This window comes from Passer domesticus, chromosome Z, assembly GCF_036417665.1.
Source record: "Passer domesticus isolate bPasDom1 chromosome Z, bPasDom1.hap1, whole genome shotgun sequence".
Taxonomy (NCBI): domain Eukaryota; kingdom Metazoa; phylum Chordata; class Aves; order Passeriformes; family Passeridae; genus Passer; species Passer domesticus.
The window spans coordinates 46,686,215-46,709,022 of record NC_087512.1 but is presented as its reverse complement, the minus strand read 5'-3'; the positions used below and the strand labels follow the sequence as shown (position 1 = coordinate 46,709,022).

The 22,808-nt window shown below is 36.9% G+C and overlaps 1 protein-coding gene and 1 long non-coding RNA gene across 13 annotated transcripts in view; one reads left to right on the top strand and one right to left on the bottom strand.

Moving 5' to 3' along the window:
• PCGF3 (polycomb group ring finger 3) overlaps window positions 1-22,808 on the bottom strand; it is a 55,722-nt gene that overhangs the window by 14,815 nt on the left and 18,099 nt on the right. For 3 of the 12 annotated variants that reach the window (XM_064405715.1, XM_064405714.1, XM_064405717.1), the window contains 4 exons: window positions 12,711-12,753; window positions 8,785-8,847; window positions 6,047-6,164; window positions 1,260-1,356 (listed from right to left, as the gene is read on the bottom strand). In XM_064405715.1, the coding sequence (XP_064261785.1) occupies window positions 1,260-1,356; window positions 6,047-6,155 (206 nt within the window). In that variant the 5' untranslated portion in view covers window positions 6,156-6,164; window positions 8,785-8,847; window positions 12,711-12,753. Of the gene's footprint in view, window positions 1-1,259; window positions 1,357-6,046; window positions 6,165-8,784; window positions 8,848-9,164; window positions 10,770-10,801; window positions 10,846-11,638; window positions 11,727-12,710; window positions 12,754-16,145; window positions 16,179-22,808 lie in introns of those variants that run through there. The other 9 variants (XM_064405718.1, XM_064405719.1, XM_064405722.1 and 6 more) reach the window with 6 other exon arrangements.
• LOC135291483 (uncharacterized) lies at window positions 2,257-21,109 on the top strand. The gene is made up of 4 exons (XR_010354272.1): window positions 2,257-2,332; window positions 5,644-5,725; window positions 15,460-15,606; window positions 20,954-21,109. It is a non-coding gene; the product is annotated as an uncharacterized LOC135291483 (long non-coding RNA).

The following is a 22,808-nucleotide window of genomic DNA, read 5'->3' as shown; positions in this document are numbered from 1 at the left end:
CTCAGTTCAACAAGACCATGTAGAAGGTCCTGCACCTGGACTGGGGTAATTCCAAGCACAAATGTAGGCTGGGCAGAGAAGTGATTGAGGGGAAGGACTTGGGGATACTAGCAAATCAAAAAATCAACATGACCTGGCAATGTGCACTTGCAGTCCAGAAAGCAAATTGCAACCTGGGCTGCATCAAGAAATTCGGCAGCATATCGAAGCAGGTGATTCTGCTTCTACTCTGCCTGCAAAAGCCCCCACCTAGACCACTGCTTTCAGCGCTGGGGCCCCCAAATAAGAAGGATGTGGACCTGTTCGAATGAGTCCAGAGGAGAGCCATGAAAATGACGAGAGGGATGGACTTCCTCTCCTGTGAAGACAAGCTGATCAAGCCGGAGCTGTAGAGCCTGGAGAAGGAAGACTGCAGGGAACCCTCAGAGCAGCCTTCCAGTACATGCAGAGAACCCAAAAGAAGGCTGGAAATGGACTTTTTACACAAGCATGTAGTCATAGGACAAGGAGGAATGGTTTTAAACTAAAGTATAACAAATATAGGTTAGATAATAGGTAGAAATTCTCCAGTGAGAGTGCCAAGGCTGGAAGAGGTTGCCTAGAGATGTTGTGCATACCCCATCCCCAGAAAGATGGGGGTGCAGGCGGGGGGCAGGGTCCAGTCCAGGCTTCATGAAACTTTGATCAATCTGGGGTCAGGTAAAAGGTGTCCCTGCCCATGGCAGGACAGTTGGAACTAGATGATTTCAAAGGTCCCTTCCCACCCAAACCATTTTATGAAGATTCTATGACATTCTTATCTGCTCCTACGACCTAAGCAGACCGTTGAAAGATTAACTGAACAACAAAGCTGAAAATTATTTCTATTACTACTGTGAGACACTGAAAAGCACTGTTCAACTGAGACTAATTTTTGATAATTTTGTAAAAGTGTAATACCTGTTTCATATATATAATTTTTGCAACCCAAGCATACAAAATGAGGAATGACTATATCCCATTAAAAATTACACAAAAATTAAACATTTGAGTGTATAGTTTACTTGTTTGTAAGTCTGGAACAAACTGCCATGCTAAGGCCTTGCAAACTCATAGCAGAAGTTTCATGCTGTATCTCCTCCTCAATCTCCTTCGTACCTCTTTTTCAATGTTTAACATGCTGATAAGCATGAATGAAAATTTTGAGAGAAGCTGTAGTGTATCAAAGGGGATGAACCAGTCTAGAGTAAAGCTACCTGCACTTCTGCTTTTATACTTACCCAATATACTGCAATGGGTGGCTCTGATGTATAACAATCCTACATGTTGGACAGGTGTTGTTTTCCTCCAAATATTTCACTAGGCAGCTTCTACAGACTAATAAAAAAGACATTCACGATTAAAAAGGAATAAAAGTAGCATAACAGAAGTCTGCTTTTATACAGTCACAGAATGCACATTACTGAAATTTACACAAAGTTCATTTTTCTACATCATAAGTGCATGATGTCCAATCTTGCAGAATACAGTTTCCAGTACCTTTCATAAATTTTCCTGATATAGGGAAAGGATGCACTAGAATTAAAGCATCATACCTGTCAAAAACCTTAACACAGTACACAACACTAAATCTCACTTCAAAATTTACTAGAACAATTTCTAGCAGGTCAACATGCAGCTTGCATGGATGACATTACAGGAACGATTTGCCATTACAATAGTAAACAAAAAGTATTTGCTTTAACCATGACCACATACAGAACAAGTGTGTGTGGTGGCAACACACAAAAAGAATTCCAAAGCAGGAAAATGGAAATCTGGGTGTTATCTTAATTCTAACTTTCACAGAGTGTACTACAGCTGAACTTCCATCAGAAAAAAAATTACATTGTCACAGACCCTCATTATTAGTAAAATATCCTGCTAGAAGTTGCTAAAGAAGTCATTCGCTATTAAGCTGCACGTTTCTATATGCATACACACAATCACCCATCTTTTTCAAAGTAAACTATTTATACACCACTCTCCTCTCCTGCCCCAAAACAGTACTCATAAAATACACTACTACATTATATCCTCACTCACTTGAATTTACAACTGAGAAGGTATGGAGCAAAGAAGGGAGGTTTTCTTGAAGTGCACTAGTTCATGTAGTCTTGGTATTAATGCACTTACCACACAAAACAAAAGGATTTCTGTAACTCTAGCGCCATCTACCTCTCAAACAAGAAGACAGTACAATTACATAAACACCCGTTGACTAAAAAAAAAAGTAACAGTAAATGAAGTACCATAACTTTGCACTGTGTTTTGCATTTACACACCTAGGATGACAGCCCTGTTGGTGGCAGAGGTAAGACAAAGCCTCATTGTCTTACCAAGAGGTAAGACAAGCACAGCAGCTTGCTCCAGCAGGGTGCCAGAACAGTAGATCCATCCACTTTGCAAAACTGGAGTGAAACACCATTCCTACCAAGCCAATAAAAGCAGAATCTGACAGAGGAACCAGGGACAGGTATCCTGGAAAGAGTATAGGGATGTTGTTAACTTGGGTAGGGAAGGGTCAGAAAGGTTCAGCTGAAGCTGAACTCAGCGAGGGACATGAAGCATTATAAATGGTTTCTGTAAGTATGTCACAAAAAGAAGGCCAAACAATGTGTAACCCCCAGACACACGACTGGCAAACCAGTAACAATCGACAAGAAGATACCTGAGGTATTCAATTTTTCTGCCTCAGTCTTCTCTAGCAATTTCTCCTCCCACAGCTCTCACACAGATGAACCGCAAAGGAGGCACTGCGGGTGTAAAATCCCTTCTACTGTGTGAAAAGATCAGACTTATGAACACCTGGGAATGTGAATACATCTAAGTCTCTGGGACCTGATGAGATGTGTCCCAGGGTCTCAAATTGGCTGATGTAGCTGCCAAGTCACTAACAGCGATAGTCCTGACAGTCAGAGGAAATGTCCAGTGACTAGAAAAAGGCAAACACTGCTTCCACTTTTAGGAAGTGGTAGAAAGGGTGAGACCTGGAAATCACCAACATGTCTGCCTTGACTCTGTGCCTGGGAAGATCATGGAGTACTAAAAGCTATGCTAAGGCACGTGGAGGACAGGGAGATGACTCCAGACAGTCAGCACAGCTTCACCAAGGACTCTGAGAATCTTCATGCAGCTGAAGATGCCCTGCCCATTGCAGTGGTGATGCATTATGTGACTTCAATAGTTACTTTCCAACCCAAAGTAATCTCTGATATCTAAAACATCATCCCATGTTAGCACATCTTCCAGCTTGGACTGGGTAAACACTAACTCCTCCTAAAATGAACTGGTCACAAGTTAGCTAATGTTCTGGCAGGTTTCAGTCTGAGTACAGCATCCAAATAAATGCCACTAGATGGCTTATGAAGGGTGCTGCAGCCATCTAGATTCTTTTTTTCTGGGATCAGGTTGAGATTATAAACTCTCCTGAAATGAGAAGTCTTTGGAACAATGGACATGCAACATGGAAATCACTCTACAGCCTGAAACAATATTATTTCTAGAATTTTCCATTACTTTGGTTTTCCAGTATCTCTGATCTCTGTTCACCCAGACATACAGGCACTGATTGTGGACATAGACTTAGCTGTACATTTTCTGATTTCTTAAACACATCACAGAGGTTTGATCAGAACAGGAACAGTTTTTTTAACAGTTTCACTTCTCTTGACTTTTTTTATTTTCAGTATCTAGTTCAAGCTGACCTTTTATCATCCTGATGCACTCCGAAGATGATACGTTTCATAATGTGAGGTTTTCCCTTTCATAACACAGGACAGCTTTCACATGTAAACACTAAAATACTGACATTATAAACACAAAGTTTTACAAGACCTCCATACATCATCTAGTCTGGAAGTTTAATCAAGGAATAAACACAAACTAAAAATACTTGACTTTTTTTTAGTTACTACTGATGAAGTTTTTAGCCACTGATTCAGTGGCCTACCTGTCACCAACAAACTAAAACCACAGCAGAGAAATAAGTAGGATAAAAATTGTTTTCTCCTACATTCCGTTTTACAAAAATTCGCTCTGTTCCTCCAGAGGACTGGCCTTGGTCCTCCAAATTACTTTCACTAAAGGACTCAATAACTTTATTTATTACTGAAGAATCTTTGAATGACTAAAGATCAGTAAATTAGAGAAAAATTGAAAAGGTAAGAAAAATGTGCAGTTCTGAGTAGAAGAGAATGAAAATTTCAAGTTGGTATAATTTAGAAGAGAATTCACTACCTCAACAGACAGGGTAATTTCATTATGGATTTTGAAAGGATGCTTTTCCAGGAACATACATTATTAGCATTATCTTATATAATACAAACAATGCCAACATGTATGAAGTTTTGTTAAAAAGGACAATGTGCCTGTTCTCAAAAAACTAATTCTACAGGCACAGAGTGAAGTAGTATTCATAAAATATGAACTGTCAAAGTACGGGAGAAACAAGCCAAAGAAAACCGCAGAGAAAGCAGCAGGAAAAGGTAGTAAGGTGCATTTCCTGGCTTTTGCAGCAAGCACCATAGAGCTGTGGATCTATGCATTTCCCCCATAAGTAAATATGAGATGGTGCGGATGGGATACCGTATTTGAGGCATATTTGTGAGGTTTTGCTTTGTTTTTAAAGAACAATAAAAAATTACCTCTCTCTAGCTCTCTGTCAGCCATGTTAACTTGTTATGATACTCATTTTGGATAGTCTTTTAACCAGCAACAGTAAAGAAATCTGGGCACAACTAAGTAGAAGTCTAGCTCTGAAAATAATACTACAGAAATTGAGACAGGAAGCAAGGCTCTGGAGAGACCTTAAAGCAGTCTTACAAAAGTTTAAGGGCACTACAAGAGAGACGGAGATGAACTTTCTACAGGTGCGTGTACTGACAGGACAAGGAGGAATGGCTTCAAACTGAAGGAAGATAGGTTCAGATTAGATATTAAAAAGAATAAGGGTAGTTGGCACAGGTTGCACAAAGAAGCTGTGGACATATCATCACTGGAAGCATTCAAGGTCAGGTTAGATAAGGCTTTGAGCAACCTGCTCCAGTAGATGCTGACCCTGCCCATGGCCAGGTGATTGAATATAGATTCTAGAACCATTCTGTGATTCTTGGAATCATACAACAAACCCTTCTACTGTGCTAGATTCTGTGAGGATATTCAGAATGACACGAAGCGTGACAAATGCAACAAATTCATCAAGGCTGATAAACAGAGCTTCTAAATGGAATATAATAAAAAACATAATAAACTGACAAATCATGAACATTGCCTTTCCCCTTTGTCAGATATAAAAGCTGAAGTCTGACGACACTTATTGTTTTATGATAAAGACACAGTCACCAAATAATTGCCTTGCAAGAAAATTTAGGACTAAGTCATTAGACTAACTAAACAACCTACTAGCTTTATCAGAATAAACATAAATATTGTGACAGAGCAATTTTAAAACATAGGATGGGTTGCAAGGTTTAAGTCATCCTTTGCTTACATGAAAATAGAAATTCACGGAGTAACTTATCAACAAACAATTACTTTATCACAGTGTTTTGGAATACAAGCTTATTTCTAGGATATAATACAACATACTTATTCCTTATTGGTAAACTACTCTGTTTTCTGCAGAGGAACAAGAGAGAAAGAGACATCTAAAAGGCTCCAGGTGGAGAACATATGCTACATCAACTGTCACAGAAGAGAGAACTAGGTATTCCACATTCCTTTAGCATGAAGGCACACTGCATTCTTGAATAGTTACACTGCCACAAATTGTATATGGCTTCAAGTTTATGCAGCACAGCTTTAATGTTCCCTCCATTTGTTTTGTTAAAAAAGCAAATCATCTGTTAAAGAAAAGCAGTCTAGTAAAACACATGCTTTTTGGCTGATGCACAATTTGAAATTTCAACTGAAAACCATTACAATATGTTTTAAACTTGCATATCAAGTTTTTTTTAAAAAAAAAAAAGCCAGAGACAAACAGATACAAAAAAGTCAGCAAGTTTAACTTAATTATACTTCTACTTACAAGTATGCAAGCATTCTGTTACAGTAGTAGCATCAATCAGGTATCCATTGCACAGACGACAGGTTATATGGGCATTAATGTCCCAAAGCTTAATCTTCCTTGTTAGCATCTTTGGTGTCTGTGGAAGAGACGCATCATCAAACAACACAGCTGTAGTCATTTGGGAATAAATTATTAACTTGTGTTAACCTAGCTTCAGACTTTTGTACAATGTACATTGATGTGCAGGCACAGTGGTGGCACTAACTTTTATGTCACTTCACAGAAACTAAACAACGTAAACCCCACACCATTTTGCAAGTCAGTACTGCAAGAGCATAGAAAATGGCCCTTCTGTATGCTACTACTAAGTTCCTTTACCAACCAACAGACTCAGATTTAAAGTGAAACCTACTATCCTGGTAACTTGAGTCATCATAGTCAATCGAGTAATGATGGAAAACTCACAAAATATGGAGGAAGAAAATCCTCAAAGTAATTTCAGATTCAAAAATATTTTGACAATTCAAAAGTCAAAGCAACTGTTCAGTTTAACCACACTTTTAAGTGTTTGCCTATGTGAAAGCATAATTTTGAATCTGTCTCTCAACAATGGAGCTGGAAAGTAAACCTTCTGAAATCCCTTTTATTTAAACAGAAGTAAATTGAAGACTACAGATTAAAATAATTTCATTGGCAGAGGAGCAGTTGATTGTGCTAAAACTAGAACTAGACATTTTTCCTTTCTTTTGAGCATAGGATGGCATAACCATCTTTAAAAGGGAAAAAAAAATAGAAATCAAAAATGAAAAAGCTCATTTAACTTTTTTTTGCAGTAACTCCAACTGCTTAGAGAGAAAACACCACACAAAGCCCATGCCTTTACAAACACACTGTTACATTTTAAACACAGCTGTTATTATTTTTTTCAAAACATTTTGAAAATTGTACTGTTACCAGAACTTGATCAGCATTCTACTTACCACCTACTATATTTGTTCTCGTACTGCAATAGTCACCAAATTATACTGTTTTCCTTTAAAGTGGTTTTACTGTCCCTGGCTCACAAATACTGGTTTTCATCTAGCTCAGTTTGGAAAACATTTCAGAATTTGAATGGTGACACATGTTCCCCAAGTTTCACAGTGAACAAGGTTGTCTGATCTTAAATTTTGTCATCTTTCTTTGTCTGTGTTCAGTGAAGTGGTACTAAGAAAAAGAACTATCAAACAGCAAACTTCCACAATCTGAACTATTCCAGTGCAGAGAAGTACCAAATGTTCCACTGTAAACTGTGGAGAAACATATCCAACACCTATACATTTAAATCTGCATTGTCCTATACAAAAAAACTAGGAAGATTTCCAAGTCTTATTGTTAAAAATTAAACAATGGGGAAAAAAAATCAGTATTATTTTATAGTATTTGAGATTTAGCTATAAATCTAGTAACCGCCTATTAAAGAAGAATAAAAGAGCAGCTTGGTTTTGCAGCAGACAAAATAGGTGAGAAACATTTACTCAGAACCTGAATGACTTTCCTAATTGTAGAATTATTTTTAACCCTCTGAAAACCAGATGCACATTAAATCCTTTCAAGTTAGTACATGAGATCATCAGTTAAACGCTACTACATGAGGTATGTAAGTTTCTGTGGTGCTGAGGAAGAGCTATTCAACATCACTCTTCAAGAAGAGCTCAAGAGATGGCATTAAGCCACCAGTTAATTTGAAAGTGGGCATGCTAAAAAACACAATTCATGACAGACAAAAGGGAAATTAGCCTAAACAGATCGTGAAAAAGGCAGTATCAATACAACTAGCTGTTGTCTACGCAGGAATTGAGAAGGTGTTGAGAACAACCACAGGCAGAAATCCAAGCACTCCTAAGGCAGAAGAGCCAAAGACTTAACAGTGAAATCTGAAGTAAAGAAGTTTATTTTCTAGAAAAAAAATTACAAGTTTTCCTCCCAACAGTAGAGATAAATGCTGGCACTAACAAACAAACAAACAAACAAAAAAAAATCAGATGGGGTATAATATTATGAGAACAGTGACTGAACCATACAACAAAGGCAAAAATAATAGAAATAAAGCCCATTGTGCTAGAGGAAAAAAAAGGGGATATCAAGAATAATATACACTTTTCCAACTTAATAGGAAAAAAAAAATCATACACATTTTGGCACTGGAAAAATGAGCATCTTCTAGAATATCAAGAGCAAGCCTATCAAATCAACCTTATGAAAATTTCATACACCTTTGAAGGAGGACAGAAAGTCGCTCTCATTAGATGTTTGAAGGACTGAGAATAAGAACTATTGGAAGAAGCAACAGAAAGGTAAGAGGTCTTTCCAGGACAGTAGACACCTCAAAAGGTGACAAAACCTACAGAAGGAGCTGCCTTCTTGCAGCTACTAAAACAGGAGAAGGATCTCTTCTCTGCTCATCCAGAGATCCAGACATGGTTGCTTCAGCACACCTTGAATCTCCAATGAACAATACAACTTTTAAGATCTATAAGGAAGCTATCAGTGTCATACTTTATTTGAGCATCTTCTACAATTGTGACCCACATCCTCCAGTCTTGGGAAAAAAAATAACTCAAAATGCCTCTCTTGCTTTTCAAAACAGTTAACCTCTTACAACAAGAGGACTTATTAAAAATTTTAAATTAATTAAAATAAAATTTTAAAAAAGCCAGACCACTTCATATATATTTAGAAAGGTAGAGAGAAGCTCACAAAAAATGGCATATTACCAAGATGTCAGTTCAGTCAGATAACATAAATGCTCAGACTTTGCAGAAAACTTGAATTGCTTCCTAGAGAGAAACAGAAAAAAAAATTTAGCAGAACTAATGACACATATAAAGAAAAATAGAGACACTTATGTTACAACCTCATATAAGAAATTAAATTCACTAATCATAGCAACTAATTAAAAACATAAAGTAATTCCATATTATGTAAAGTAATTTCACATTTATCACCTGCTTGTTCTGTATCACTTCATAGGAAAGTAAAGAACATAATTGCAGATTTAATCATCACTATTTTTTTCTCACTATTATTGCATTTGAAGATGATACACAGTCATACTAGAAAATACCAGAAATAGAAAAACTAAGCTACTACTCACAATGCTAAAGAAGAAACACTCCATGTGGATTGGAAGCTAATACAGGATGTCTTTCACGTTCCTATCTGGAATACACTATCAGCTCAGAAGGGGTACTAGCAGTACTCGAACCACACATCTGTTCTTGGGAAGGCACTCCAAGATGCCCATGTTTCTACAGTCCAGGGCCAAACAAAAGTTAAGCACCACTTCTATTGTATAAGACAGCCAAGTTGTTACCATCCCACAAAAATCCATGCCAGTAATGTCACACAAACTGGAACAAAACAGCAAGACTACACAACATCCTAGACACCAAGTTTGACTAAGAATCATATAAGCTATTTTTCTATTTTCCAGGCAAATCCAGGTCTCCCTTAAACAACTTCCTTTTGAAAAGGGCATATTTTTTCAAATCTGAATTCCAGATGACCTCTTTCACAGAACTTGTCTTCCCATCTCTCAAACAGTTGTATGCTGAAAAGAAAGCTAAAAATTAATTCACATGCCTCCAAAACAAGTAATCTAACCTTAGAAACAAAATCACAAGTTTAAATACATATTCCCAAGAAATTATGCAGCTTAAAAGCACAGACAGATATCTGGATAACACATTGAGCCACTTGGTCTGACCTCAGTTGACTTTGCTTTGAGCAGCTGGATTATATAGAATATCCTAAGTTGGAAGCGACCCATGGAATCATCAAGTCCAAATCCTGCACAGGACATCCCTAATGTCTCTCATGCGCGTGAGAGTATTGTCTGAATGCTTCTTGAACTCTGTCAGGCTTGGTGCTGTGACCACTTCCCTGGGGAGCCTGTTCCAGTGCCAAACCACCCTCTGAGGGAAGAACCTTTCCCCAATACCTAACCTAAATCCTCCCTGACACAGGTCATGCCATTCCCTCAGGTCCTTTTACAGGTAACCACCTCACATAAAGGACATGATCTTTTTGTAACCTGAATCATCATATGATCCTATGAATTTACTACCTCTGCCTATCCATGTATTAAACAAGCTGAACTTCTTGACTGATCTCAAGCTGCTGATGACTGTTAGAAAATCATAGAGACACTAATTCAATGAAGTTAGCATGAGCTCAATAGCGAACACATCTAAAGCTGCTGTGAAAAGAAAACACACAGAATCAGGTTGACAATTAAGTCATGCACACCAGCTTGAACAAATAGCAGAAGTTTACTTTTCCAAAGCACAACCTAGAGTGATACCTTCTTGCCTAAATAAATATATATATATATATATAATTTTTAAAAAATCAGACCAAAAACATATCTCCCAATTGACACTTCCCCCCACCCCCAGAGACTAACTAGACTGTGCAGGATTTAGTAGAAGTAGCAAGCCTCTAAAAGAGACCATTTACATTTGCATTATTTTGTAATATGACCTATTGTGCACTGTAGAAGATGCATGCACAAGAGCTTCCGAATCTTTCACAGGATCACAATCAAGTTCAGAAGCAAAAGTTTCACAGAAAGGTACCATCCTATATAAAAACAGGTAAATTCAGAGGACAGACCAAACTCTGAACATTTATAGCATCATTTTCCAAACCTAACAGCTCATTTGAACACTGTGAACCTCAGGCTCCCACTAAACCCCCACAACAGTTAGCAGACAAGAGAAAATACCATACCTTAATTTAGTTTTTAGAAAGCCAAAGCCAAGAAAGGCAAATCTCTGTAAAACAGAAATTCTTTAGTTCTTCTAAATTAAATTGTTAGTTCTTATGAGATTTACCTGCTGAAATAGCAACCTATGACAGCAAGCAATCTCAAACGTTAAGAACTGTAGATAAGATTGAAACTTTCAATCCACTGACTTAACCATGACACTTGATTAAAAAATTTAAAGCCTTGTTTTGTACTTAGTCAACAAATGAACACTGGAGCCAAAACACAGTTCTTCTCCCTCAAAAGCATGTTGCCAGAATAGTAAGAAGTCACTACTCAGTTCTATAATCACCAAACTCTACTCAACTCACCAATAAAAAAATTAAAAAAAAAAAAACCCCACCAAAAACAACAACAAAAAAAAGTAAAGCAAAGCAAAACAAAAAAACCAAACAACCCCCCCAAAACAAAAACCCACCTAAAAAAGACACACAACACACCAAGCTGACCCTCACCTGTTTTTACAGGAAATGTACAATTCATAAAAAGTGTCCCTTGAACATGTCACATAGGATAATATTATAGATATAATGAAGTAACCTCTCCAGGCTTCTCTAATCCAACCTTGCATTCAAAGCAGGCCACTTACATAGAATTACAGTGGGCTATTCTATTTCACTCAGAAATTGTTCAACAATTAAGATTCCACAGCCTCTTTGGGCAACCTTTTCCAGTTCCCAGCAACCCTCACTGGCAAAAAATGCTCCTACTGTCTCATAGGAATCTCCTGCATTGCAACTTGGGTACAATGCCTCTCACCCTACAAGTGTGCACCTCCAAGAGTAGTGCAGTATCCTCACCTTGATTTCTGTCCACAGATTGTGTAGAAAATAGCAATAACATCTTCCCTAATTCTTAGCATCACTTTCTTTAGGAGTTTTGTAAACACTGCATAAAAAAGAGCAACACCAAAATCTTACTCAACAGCTGAAGAGCCACTCTTAACCCAAGTTGTTAGTAATTCATCCTGGTTATTGTTTTGGAGGCAGAACAAATCAGCACTGCACTGCTTTAGAGATATAGGAAGCCCTCTGAAGTGCTTAAAAAGAATTGAGAGATCCTGTTTTAAAAAGTTAAAAAAAGAAAATACTCACACCAATCTTTCTCTTACAAAGACAAAGCCTACTTTTCTAACATATGCCACTACATCTGCTTGAAATGGATGGAAGACATGGTAGAAGAATTCCATTTTGAATAGACAGTTTTCTCAACAGCTGCCAAACAATGAATTATTCAAAAACAACATACCAACAATGGAGAGAGAAGAGACACTTTTTTTCAGTGCTGGAACACGAAACCCCAAACAAACACAGAAAATGTTCCAAACATTCAGCTAATATGAAAAAAAGATAATTTGCAAAAAAGATTAGTATTTCTTCATCTTGGATCCAACTGACATTATTTTAAACACACTGCTGGCACGGTGTCAGCCTCTCACTGTCTGGATGTCTTACAAAACACCAAAAAGGGAATGAGGGCGTTTACAAAATCTGGACTATATTCCCAATTAAAAAACAAGCAAACAAATGAACCCCCACACACACGAAGTCATGAGAGGCTGAAAGAGGACACGCACATTTCAGAAAGTTGACTTGCTTTGTTTGTGCTTCATCCCCTGCGTCCACTAAGGCAGTGCTCTCTTAAGATGATCAAGCAAAAAGTTAAGCAACGTATTACAGGTCTCTCCACTAAAATTGATAAGACAAGCCTGTATATCTCAGCACAAGCTTTCACATTTCAGAGAGTTGTCAGCATTGAAACTATTATTCATGCAAGATTACAGAGAGGATCAGCAGATGGACTCCTCAGAAATACAGCCTTATCATTTATATGGAAACCAGTCCAAAATATTTTGGCCTACATGAGGCATACCTCTTAAAACAGCATTTCTTTTCAGAGTCTGCCATCCAGAGACCTGAAAAGACAGAAAAATAGTCTGAAAGTTAACATCCAAAATTCCTCAAAATACTGCTGCCACAAAGAAATACTCAGCTCACTAAATTTACCTAAGTATTTAGGTATCACTATTAATTTAAGAGAAGAGTAGGGCAGAAGCACTCGTAAGCAAGAAAAGGGGGAAAAAATGATCCTCAGGAAAAATAAAGAAAAATAAGATTTAACATAGTCTCCTACTAGACAAGGAAAATTGCTCAAAAATGAAGTCCTAAAAAGTCCTCTTATGTGATGGAAAAATAAAAGAAATTCGTTATATTGAAAAATGACATGGAAAAATAACCAAATAAATAAGCAGATTTCTTAGACAACAACCTATGGACTAGAAAGTCTGTAAGAAAAGAAAACATTTTGAATTGAAGATGCACATTTAGATGAGCAGCATTCTCAGTTTTCAAGCTATACTTTCAAGTAATCTGCTCTTTGTATCTTAATCTTCCAAAATACTTTCAGGGAAATAACTAGTATTTCCAGAATCTCTAGCCATTTGCCAGAATAAAATTATATTTTTAAAAATAATAAAAAATAGGATCTTTGTTCTTTGGCCAAAGATGATACAGTCTCATGTGAGTAGGTAAGTTTGACAGAAGAAGCAATTTTTCTTATCGACTCATACAGGGAAGATTCAGCTATTACAGTGACAGATAAAGACTACTACTAGTTCCATCTTCCTGCTCCAAAAAGTCAAAGGTATAGCCTGTAGTTACTGATTTTGCTGTTTTATTGCAAAGGGAATTACAAAAACAATGACAAAACAAGCTGTTAATGACAGGACTTGACAAAAACTTAAGAAAAATGCCAATAAAAATATCTTTGCAGTTCCACTGTGAACTTCTTTGATTGAATGCAAAATAAAAAATTACTAGTAACTGGAAGCAGTACAGAGTTGCAGGAGGTGCTCTTTTGTTGGAATCCACAAAAAAGATCCCCATTAAGGACACATAGCCCCTCACACAGCAGAATAAACTCTGTAAGACTTTGTTATTTAAAAGATCTATTTTTCCAGCAAAATGTGAAGAACAGAGCAGTCACTCTGCTTCTAAAGAAACCAGCTCAGAGGCTTATCACAACTCTAAAAGCACATCACAACATGAACTCAAGTAACAAGTCTTCCAAAAGGCCTTGTCATGAATCTTCCCTCACTACTGCTGGAAGAGGAAAAGATTACACTTTGGTTCATGTGGAAAAAGGAAGTGGTACTCAATTTGTGAAAAAAAAAAACAAAAAAACAAACCAACAACCAAATTCATCTTAAATCATCAGTATATTCTTCCAGTTCTAGTTACAGGGTGATAGTGATACACTATGAAAGCTAACAACAGGGAAATTCAGTTCCTTTTTAGATCTAGATGGATGCTGGAGACAGGGCAAGTGGATCATTGTACTGATCTTGCAAAAAGTTAGAAGTGAGTATTAATATTTTCTTTAAAGGATTTCTTAAGTGCTGTGATTGCTATTAACAACTTGTCAGATTATCAAACTGAAACTGTGGTTTGTACCACCTAACTTTATGGTACAAGACAGGAAGTTATTCTTACCAGGTACAAATTCAGAACTGAAGAGAATGGCAGATGTACAAACCACTACAACTTTGCTCTATTTTAACAGAATAAGCATACATATTTTTCTTTTGCTGAAACTTAGCACAATAACGTTAATTCATTAACAAACAGAAGGATAATGCTCACAGTGGGGAAACCCTGAGGAAAACAACTAAATGTAGCAAATAATAATAATTTAGCTGAATAATTTTGCTGAAAGGTACTAAAGTCATACAGCACCAAAAGCTGAATGACAACTGTACTGAAAGCAACAGGTATACCTCAACTCACAAGGACAGTATATTTAAGGTGAAAGTCATAGCTCTAAGAACAAAGCACTACAACAATAGAACTTTGTTCAGATTCAAAACTAAGTGTGGAAAAGAAAAATTTTAAATCTGATGCTCATGATTGTGTGGCATACATTGAGCATAAGCACCTCACTTTTATGAGATCATGAAAATCAGGCATCTCACTCAGCAGACAAACCTAGATTTTCAATGAGCTGAATTTAAGTGCAGGAAAAGAAGTGCCCTTGCTATGGCAAACAGTTTTGTTATCCTCAAAGATGACCAACAAATACTGATAAATTAACATTTTAACTATAATTTAAATATTAACATTAAATTCTTAACTACTATTATATATGTTAAATTTTAATAGCTGTTTCTATCTAATTCCACAAACTATACTAGCTGAACAGGCCTGGAAATAACTTATTCTGTAAAGACAGAATTAAAAAATGGCTCCTGATATTGTGAGCACAACGATGTAAAGAGAGAACTAACGCAATTACTTATCAGAACTAAGTCTAATTTACACTTCTATCACAATGCCAGTAAAGTGATGTATGGTCATGAGGTCAGAGATTGTGAAGAAATACAAGCACAGAATTTGTCTTTTTCAACTACCTGGATTAAAACAAAAATAGTCTGTTATTCTAATCAGCTGCAATAGAAAGAAGTTTTTAATGACTGAACAAACAGACGTCTGTTCCATAAGGAAATTTATTTAAAAGTAACTTATAAAAATAATATGGTGACCTGCAACAGATGAAGAGTAACAGTTAAATGAAATTAATCAAAAAGCTCACCAACTTAAAATAAAGTACCTTTCTCTTTTACAAGTTTTTCCATTGTAGGGCAAGATACTTATCAGTCAGACATTTACTTCAAGAGAAGTGGAGAAGCAGGTCACAGTCCTACTTCCATCGCTAGAAATGTCAATACAGCCTGTACAGAGCGTTCTGAAGAAGGATGAGGATATTAACTCAGGTAAGCAACTTAAGATGGAGGACACGATTTCAACAGATGGGCAGACAAAGAAAACAGTACTGTGGTTGCTTTTGCTTCAGATACCAAAGTTTTTTATTTCAACTGTCGTCAGATGTATGTTGTTGAACTTTTACTTTGCAACAATATATAAGCAACTTACAAAACAGCACAGTGACTTCAAACATTAGCAGTGAGAAATTTTGGCTGGTTTTAGCAAAATGGTATAACAGAAGATATTCTGTCTTTCAAAATGAGTTTTAAAATATTGTAAGCTCCAATGAAACTCTTCTATGTTGTTTCATAGAAGAAACTACTAGAAACAAACCCTTTTGTTGAGCAGAAAGAAATAGACTAAAGACTTAAATTTGCTGTAGCAAGCTTAGTTATGAATACATGTGCAGATTTTTATGACTTAATTCAAGAGAATAATTACATGCTAAGGCAGAATATATATCCATGTACTTTTTTTTAAATTCCTCACAAGGGATTTCTCATTCCTGGGAATGCCCTAACACCACCAGATGGCACCAGTACTCTACCTTCAATAAAGCAGCTAGCTGTATCTTAGTAACTGAGCACAGAAAAAAACAGGACTGCTCTGAAACAGAAAGAAATAAATTAATTAAACCAACACATTCACCATAATTTTCACGATGGAGACTTCCAGATCCTGCTGTGTCCCTGGAAGCCATCCAGACTCACTTGGTCACCCCAACAGTCATTTCCTCCATCTCCCCCTTAAGACACACATGCCTGTCCATGCTGGTGAGCTTGGCTGGTTTGTCAGTAGTACTCACTCAAATTACTATAATTGCTGGCACTATAAACCACAGATTCAGCCAAGCACATCACTAAACCATGTCCTTTAGTGCCACATCTAAACATCTTTTAAATACCTGCAGGGTTTCAACACTGCCCTGGACAGCCTGGTTTGATGCCTGACCACTATTCGAAATCTTTCCGAATATCCAGTCTAACCCTCACCTGGCATAGTTTGAGGCCATTTCCTCTGATTATATCACTTGCTTCCTGGGAGAAGAGACTGACCCCCACCTAGGGTCAGCCTCCTCTCAGGTGGAGAGTGAGAGCCTCTTTTCTCCAGACTAAACAACCTCAGCTCGCTCAGCTGCTCTTCAACAGGACTTGTGCTCCAGACCCTTTCACCAGCTCCTTTTCCTTCTCTGGACTTGCTCCACCACCTCAATGTCCTTCCTGTCATGAGGGGCCCAGAACTGAACACAGAACTTGAGGTGTGGCATCACCAGTGATGAGTATAGAGGGACAATCACTGCCCTGGTCCCGCTGGCCACACTATTGCTGATACAGGCCAGGATGCCATTGGCCTTCTTGGCCACCTGGGCACATGCTGGCTCATGTTCAGTTGCTGTCAATCAGCATCCCCAGATCATTATCTGCTGGAAAGTTTTCCAACCACTTTGCCCCCAACCTGTAGCACTGCATGGGGTTGTTTTGATCCAAGAGCAGGACATGGCACTGGGCCTTGTTCAGTTTCATATCTCTGCCTCAGCCTACCCATCCATCCTGTCCAGATAACACTGTAGAGCCTTCCTGCCCTCCAGATCAACACTCCCACCCAATCTGGTATCATCTGCAGGCTGACTGAAGCAACACTTAACCCCCAGATACAGGTTGTTGATAAAAACATTAAATAGAAGCAGCCCCAATACTGAGCCCTTGGGAACACCACCTGTGACCAACAGCCAGCTGGATTCAATTCTATTCCCCACCAATCTCTAGACTTGCCCATCCAGAGAGTGTTTTAACCAGCAAAGAGTGCACTTACCCAAGCCCTAAGCAGCCAGTTTCTACAGAATACTGCGGGAAATGGTGCCAAAGGCTCTACTAAAGTTCATATAAACAAGATAATCCCTTCCCTCATTCACTAAGTGGGTCACCTTGTCACTGAAGGAGATCAGGTCAGTCAATCAAGATTAAAAACTAGGTCAATACAAGGCCAATATAAAAGTTATCAGAATGCATTTACCTTTCATGAAGTGATTAGGAAGAAAATCACCATGCCGTCCTTCTCCAGGATAACATCCATATCTATTTTGTTTTTGTGTATTCCAACACTTTGGAAGGACAAGGTGCATGGGCATGCTGGGATATTTCACTGTTCCTTAATAAACCAGGAACCTTCTCTAGCAGGAATAACTTTATAAAATGCGGAAAAGTTATGGAATCCTTCCCAGTAATTCGTATTACTGCACGCTTGTGTCAGAGGTACTGCTTCCAAGAACAATGGTTACCAAACACATTCAGAAACCCTAAGAACACAGCTAAGCAAAAGGGAAGGTGGTAGGAGAAGAAAAACTGGAGCAGTACTTAAAGCTCTAGACTATCACATTTACCTGAAATACTCCCCAAGTCTAAGTTTATTTATTTCAATTCCAGTTTAGAGGAAATCAAAAAAGGGGAAAAAGCCCAGAAAACCAACCAAGGACAAAATCCCCACCTTATTTTGCACACAGCAAGTAAAAATATCCTTGATACAGACAGATTAAAATTCCTAATTTATACAAGAGCATTACTATTGTCACAAGAATACTGGAGAAAATTGTTCAAAAACCAAAGCCTATGATCCTAGTTTTAAAGTGACTGTGTGAGTTGGTACCTTAAAAGGCTGTTTAGATTTTGTTATTTGGTTTTTTCATCTCTAGTCTTGGTTCTGCAACTAAACAAATACGTGAAATGGTTTTTTTTTTTTCTCCCTCCCTGCAACCAGCTGGCAACTCAAATAAACTCTATCTGAACATTTCTGTGTAAAATTTCCTATACACAGGAAGTATAACTTGATCTTTAATATTGCTACCCAAGAGACTGATTCAGTGATGAGCTTTATGCTAGACAGATTTTTACTCTAAAAGTTCTTACTATTCACTAGACAATTCCCATTTCACATTTATGATCAAAAGACAAAGAGCTGACAAGTCAACCAACGCATAAATAATGGGATCTTTAGAAACTTATTTGTAATTAAGTTTGCCATGTTATTTTAGAGAACTTGGATCATGATTAGTGGTAACGTCAACTATCAGATAATACAAAACAAAGAAGTCTTCAAAAAAGAAAGAAGTGGTGTAATAACGCCACAAAAACAAAGAAGTAGTGTGATTACACCACTTTCATGAAAATATCCTTGAAAATCACCATGTAGTATTTATTTCTTTGATCTATTACATTCAAGAGAACCTGGCTCTTTTTTTGAGAAGACTTGACTAATTGGTTAAAGAGAAACTACTCAAGATATATTCACAACATTACTAATAGTTGCATTAAGGTGGCTTAAGAAAAGTTCACCCCAAAGCAAAACACACTCACTTTTACACACAGTTAATTCATTTAACTGTAAAATAAAAGACAGCACTGATAATAAATTACATGTAAAAACTGACATAAATGTTTGAGATAAAGTAGAAGCAACAATAAGGACACAGAAGCATTAAATCTACCCATCAACTCTTTATTCACATCACATATTTTCTTTTATGTTACAATGAGAAGCTGATCTATCTGGTACTTCTCCATCAAACATGTCCAGAGAAAATGAAACAGGCCCTGTAGTAAATTGTCAAAGCAGCAAAGATGTTCAAAATGTATGCTTACATGTCATTAGTGAAAGGCATAATGAAGAAAAGAAGGATTTCATTTAAGACAGGAGAAATAGCATTGAAGTTGAAGTCTAAGTGACTAAGTGACTCAAAACTAGGTCCCACAACTCTTCACAAAAATTTTGGTAACATTTTATGTCATTTCAATCTGAAGAATGAAACAACGAACATAAAATACCACCCCCTCCCAGCTGTCACAGGAATTAACTTCCTTAGAAAATTTGTAAGATATAAATACTATCAAAATGTTTTACATATCAAAAATAAATTTAATTCCCCACACACAAAGTGATCACCACAAACAACAACAAGAAGAACCATTCAATCTCAGTTTGCCAAATATCTTAAAAATCTCATTTACTAGACATGTATTTAATACCAGGGTTGAATACAATGACATTTTAATGTAAGGTTTTATTTCAGTATTTTCTCTTACACATTGCTTAGATTTGGAGTCTTTATTAAAATTAATTGACTGCATGAGAATCCTGAACTGTGAAGGAACCTGTTAAATTTAGCTACAAAATGGTTGCAAAACTGATCCATCAATGTGTTTGCAACCAAAGAGATAAACAAATACCAAAATCAGAGTTCTTTAAATTTTCAACTGACAACAGATGCTTAAAAAGCACTAAATTTAGGAAGATGCATTGAAAATCAAGTAAGTAGCCATTATTCCTCTAATAAAATCAACTAAAGACAATAAATACCTATTTGTCAGAAAAATGGCAACACTAGAGTTATTATACACAGTGTTTACTTTAAAAACACATCTACATCTTCACCTACCAATAACATAAGACTTCAAAGAAGAAAAACATAATCCCTGCACTAAGATTCATATTTCATCTTCAATAAATAGAGTTTCATTAGATTCATTGTAGACTTGAATTCATAGATGCCAAGACTTAACAGCATAAAAACCCCACATGGACAGATGCGCAGTACCTTCTGTCCAAACATGTGAAAGCACAGGCTTCAAACATTGACAGTATTTACTGCAGCCATAATCAGATAGAGACTAATTCAGAATGTATCAGGGGCCAACTTAAATAGCTACAGTCTGCCTTAAATGCAATGTTGTAAGCTACTAAGTAAAGCATCTTTTAAAATACAGTTCAATTCTATATCAACACATTAAGGAATAATGACATGAAACTGGACCAAGTATCAGAACACTGTGAGTAAAAAAATCCCTCTGTCTTTCCTATATTCACCTATCACATCCTGGTCTGAGAGGGCTATATAAATGTTACTTACAAGACAAGGAGAAAACAGAAGGAGTTATTTAAATTAAATATACACTGGGAAAAAACCACATGCGCAAACTATCAGAGTATATTTAGGTGGGCTTTAGAAAAATGTTCCCAAATATCTGTAATACTTTTGTATTTCACATAATGTAGAAATGTAATAAGGAACTTTGTTTGTTTACTTAAAGACAGAGGGAGAGTGAAGTTAACATAATAATCCAGACAGTGTTTCAGGCTTTACAGTTTCTCTTTGATACAGCAAGGTCACAGCAAACACAGCAAAATGACAATAAAAGTGGTTTTTTTCTTCTCATTATGCCAGCTGCAGAAAAACAAATGCAAATGATGTCATACTCTCAACTCTGACTTGCAGCACAACCATTATTTAACCCTTCCCATAAAGACCACCTGTAACTTCTCCAAATCTTTATTATAATGAAGCCTGCTACAATTTTGCTGCAGGACTACATCATGAGGAAAGAAAATGAAACTGCATTTAAAATGTACAAATGGGAATTCAACAGAGCGGAGAAATAAGCACCCTGCCTCTCTATAGGAAGCTGGAGACAGATTTTGGCATTAGCTGCCTTCAGCTCTGAAGGCAAAAGCAAACACAGTGCAAAGCAATTAAAGATTAAGGTTTTCCTGATGTCAAGCAATGATGATTAAAAATTGTCTTATATTAATATGCATAAAGTACCAATACCAAATCAGAGCTGGCATTTTAAAAAGTTCTGTTTAGGAAGAAGAGCAATGTGAGTAAAAAATAAGAGAATGGAAGATTTTTGAAGTAAGGAACATGTACATACATACACACTAAATGCAACATCCTGGCCTACTTACTTGATTGCTTCCCACCTACCATCACTACTGTCAGCCCCAGTGCATTATTCCCCATATCCTTCCTCCTCCACTTTTTCCACTGCCTCAACATTTCTTAGAGTCAGACAAGGGATAAATATGTATTACATCCACCCAAGACACTGGAAGTGTTATTATGGAAGAGATCACATTCCCACAGTTCATCAATAGGAAGCTTTTCAAGTAGCAACAGATGGCAGGCATTTCTTACCAGAAATAAAACATTATAATGAATATAAAGTAATACTTTATTTGAGAATTTTTATAGGTACTTTCAGTTTTCTTTAAATAAGAGTATTAACTTAAAAGTTACAGTAAGTGCAGTTGCAGTGCTTTTACTTGAGCTTGTAAGTCACAATACAGATTTCACTGTAAAATGATATCTTATCTTAAAATCAATATTCAAAATTTGTTGAAACTAATCCAAAGACTGCTGCTGTTACAAAAGAAAAAGGATTTTAAAAAAGGGGGCTGACTACTGAAAAAATATTCATCCTAGAGAAAGAAACATTAATTATAAAGGCCATGTATTCCTGTAGCTAGTCAAAAATGTACAAAACACAAGATAAATCCAATTCTCAGAGTACTTTCACACTGACTAATATTTTTTCCTATTATTTTACTGAGGTGTATTAGGATACTAGGGTTTGGAGTATTGTTTGTTATATAGTGGTTCATCTCAAAACCATGCATGCCACAGTCAGTATTCCTAAACTGTATTGGTCATATGTATTAATATTGTAAAGCTAGACTGTAAAGCTCAATAAAGGGGGTAAAAAGGTGATTATACTCTTCAAGGTTTCTTGAACGATATTTGAAACGGCAGTAAGCATACTACCAGAAAAATATAGGGATATTTAGTATTGTGAATTCGTATAATTTAAACATACTTTTTCCACATCAACATTTCCTTCATCAGGCAGGATGTAGACAACTGGCTAGCCAGCCAAATTTCAGATGCAAGATACTGAACTGCATTAGTATGAAACCCTAATTACTGGGATCAGATTTACAAGCTTTTGACCTGGTACTGAATTTCTGTATCTTGGGAGGAAAGGTGTCTGGGCAAAAGATCTGCACAAAGCAGCAGTCTCTCTGGAGACTCAAAGTGAGAGCATATGAAGTGGCCCTATTGCAACAACACAAAATTTTCTAAGTTTTGTTGTACCTGCAGTGCCAGCTGTTATGGGAAATGTGATTCTTTCATTTTTGGCTCCAGCCTTCCGAATCATTCATTCCTTTTAACCTCTGAGACAGGTAACGCAGTGGGCAGAGCAGGAGTCAGCAGCACAAAACCAGAGGGAAAGAAAGGGCAAGACAAAAAGGTTTTGAAAACAACAAAACACCTTTAAAACTTGGTGTCTTGTACTTGTTTTTGCTGTGCTTGTACTCAGTATCAAAGAAATTAAGGATGTACACCTAAATATAATGTCAGTTATTTCACTATTAAGCCCAT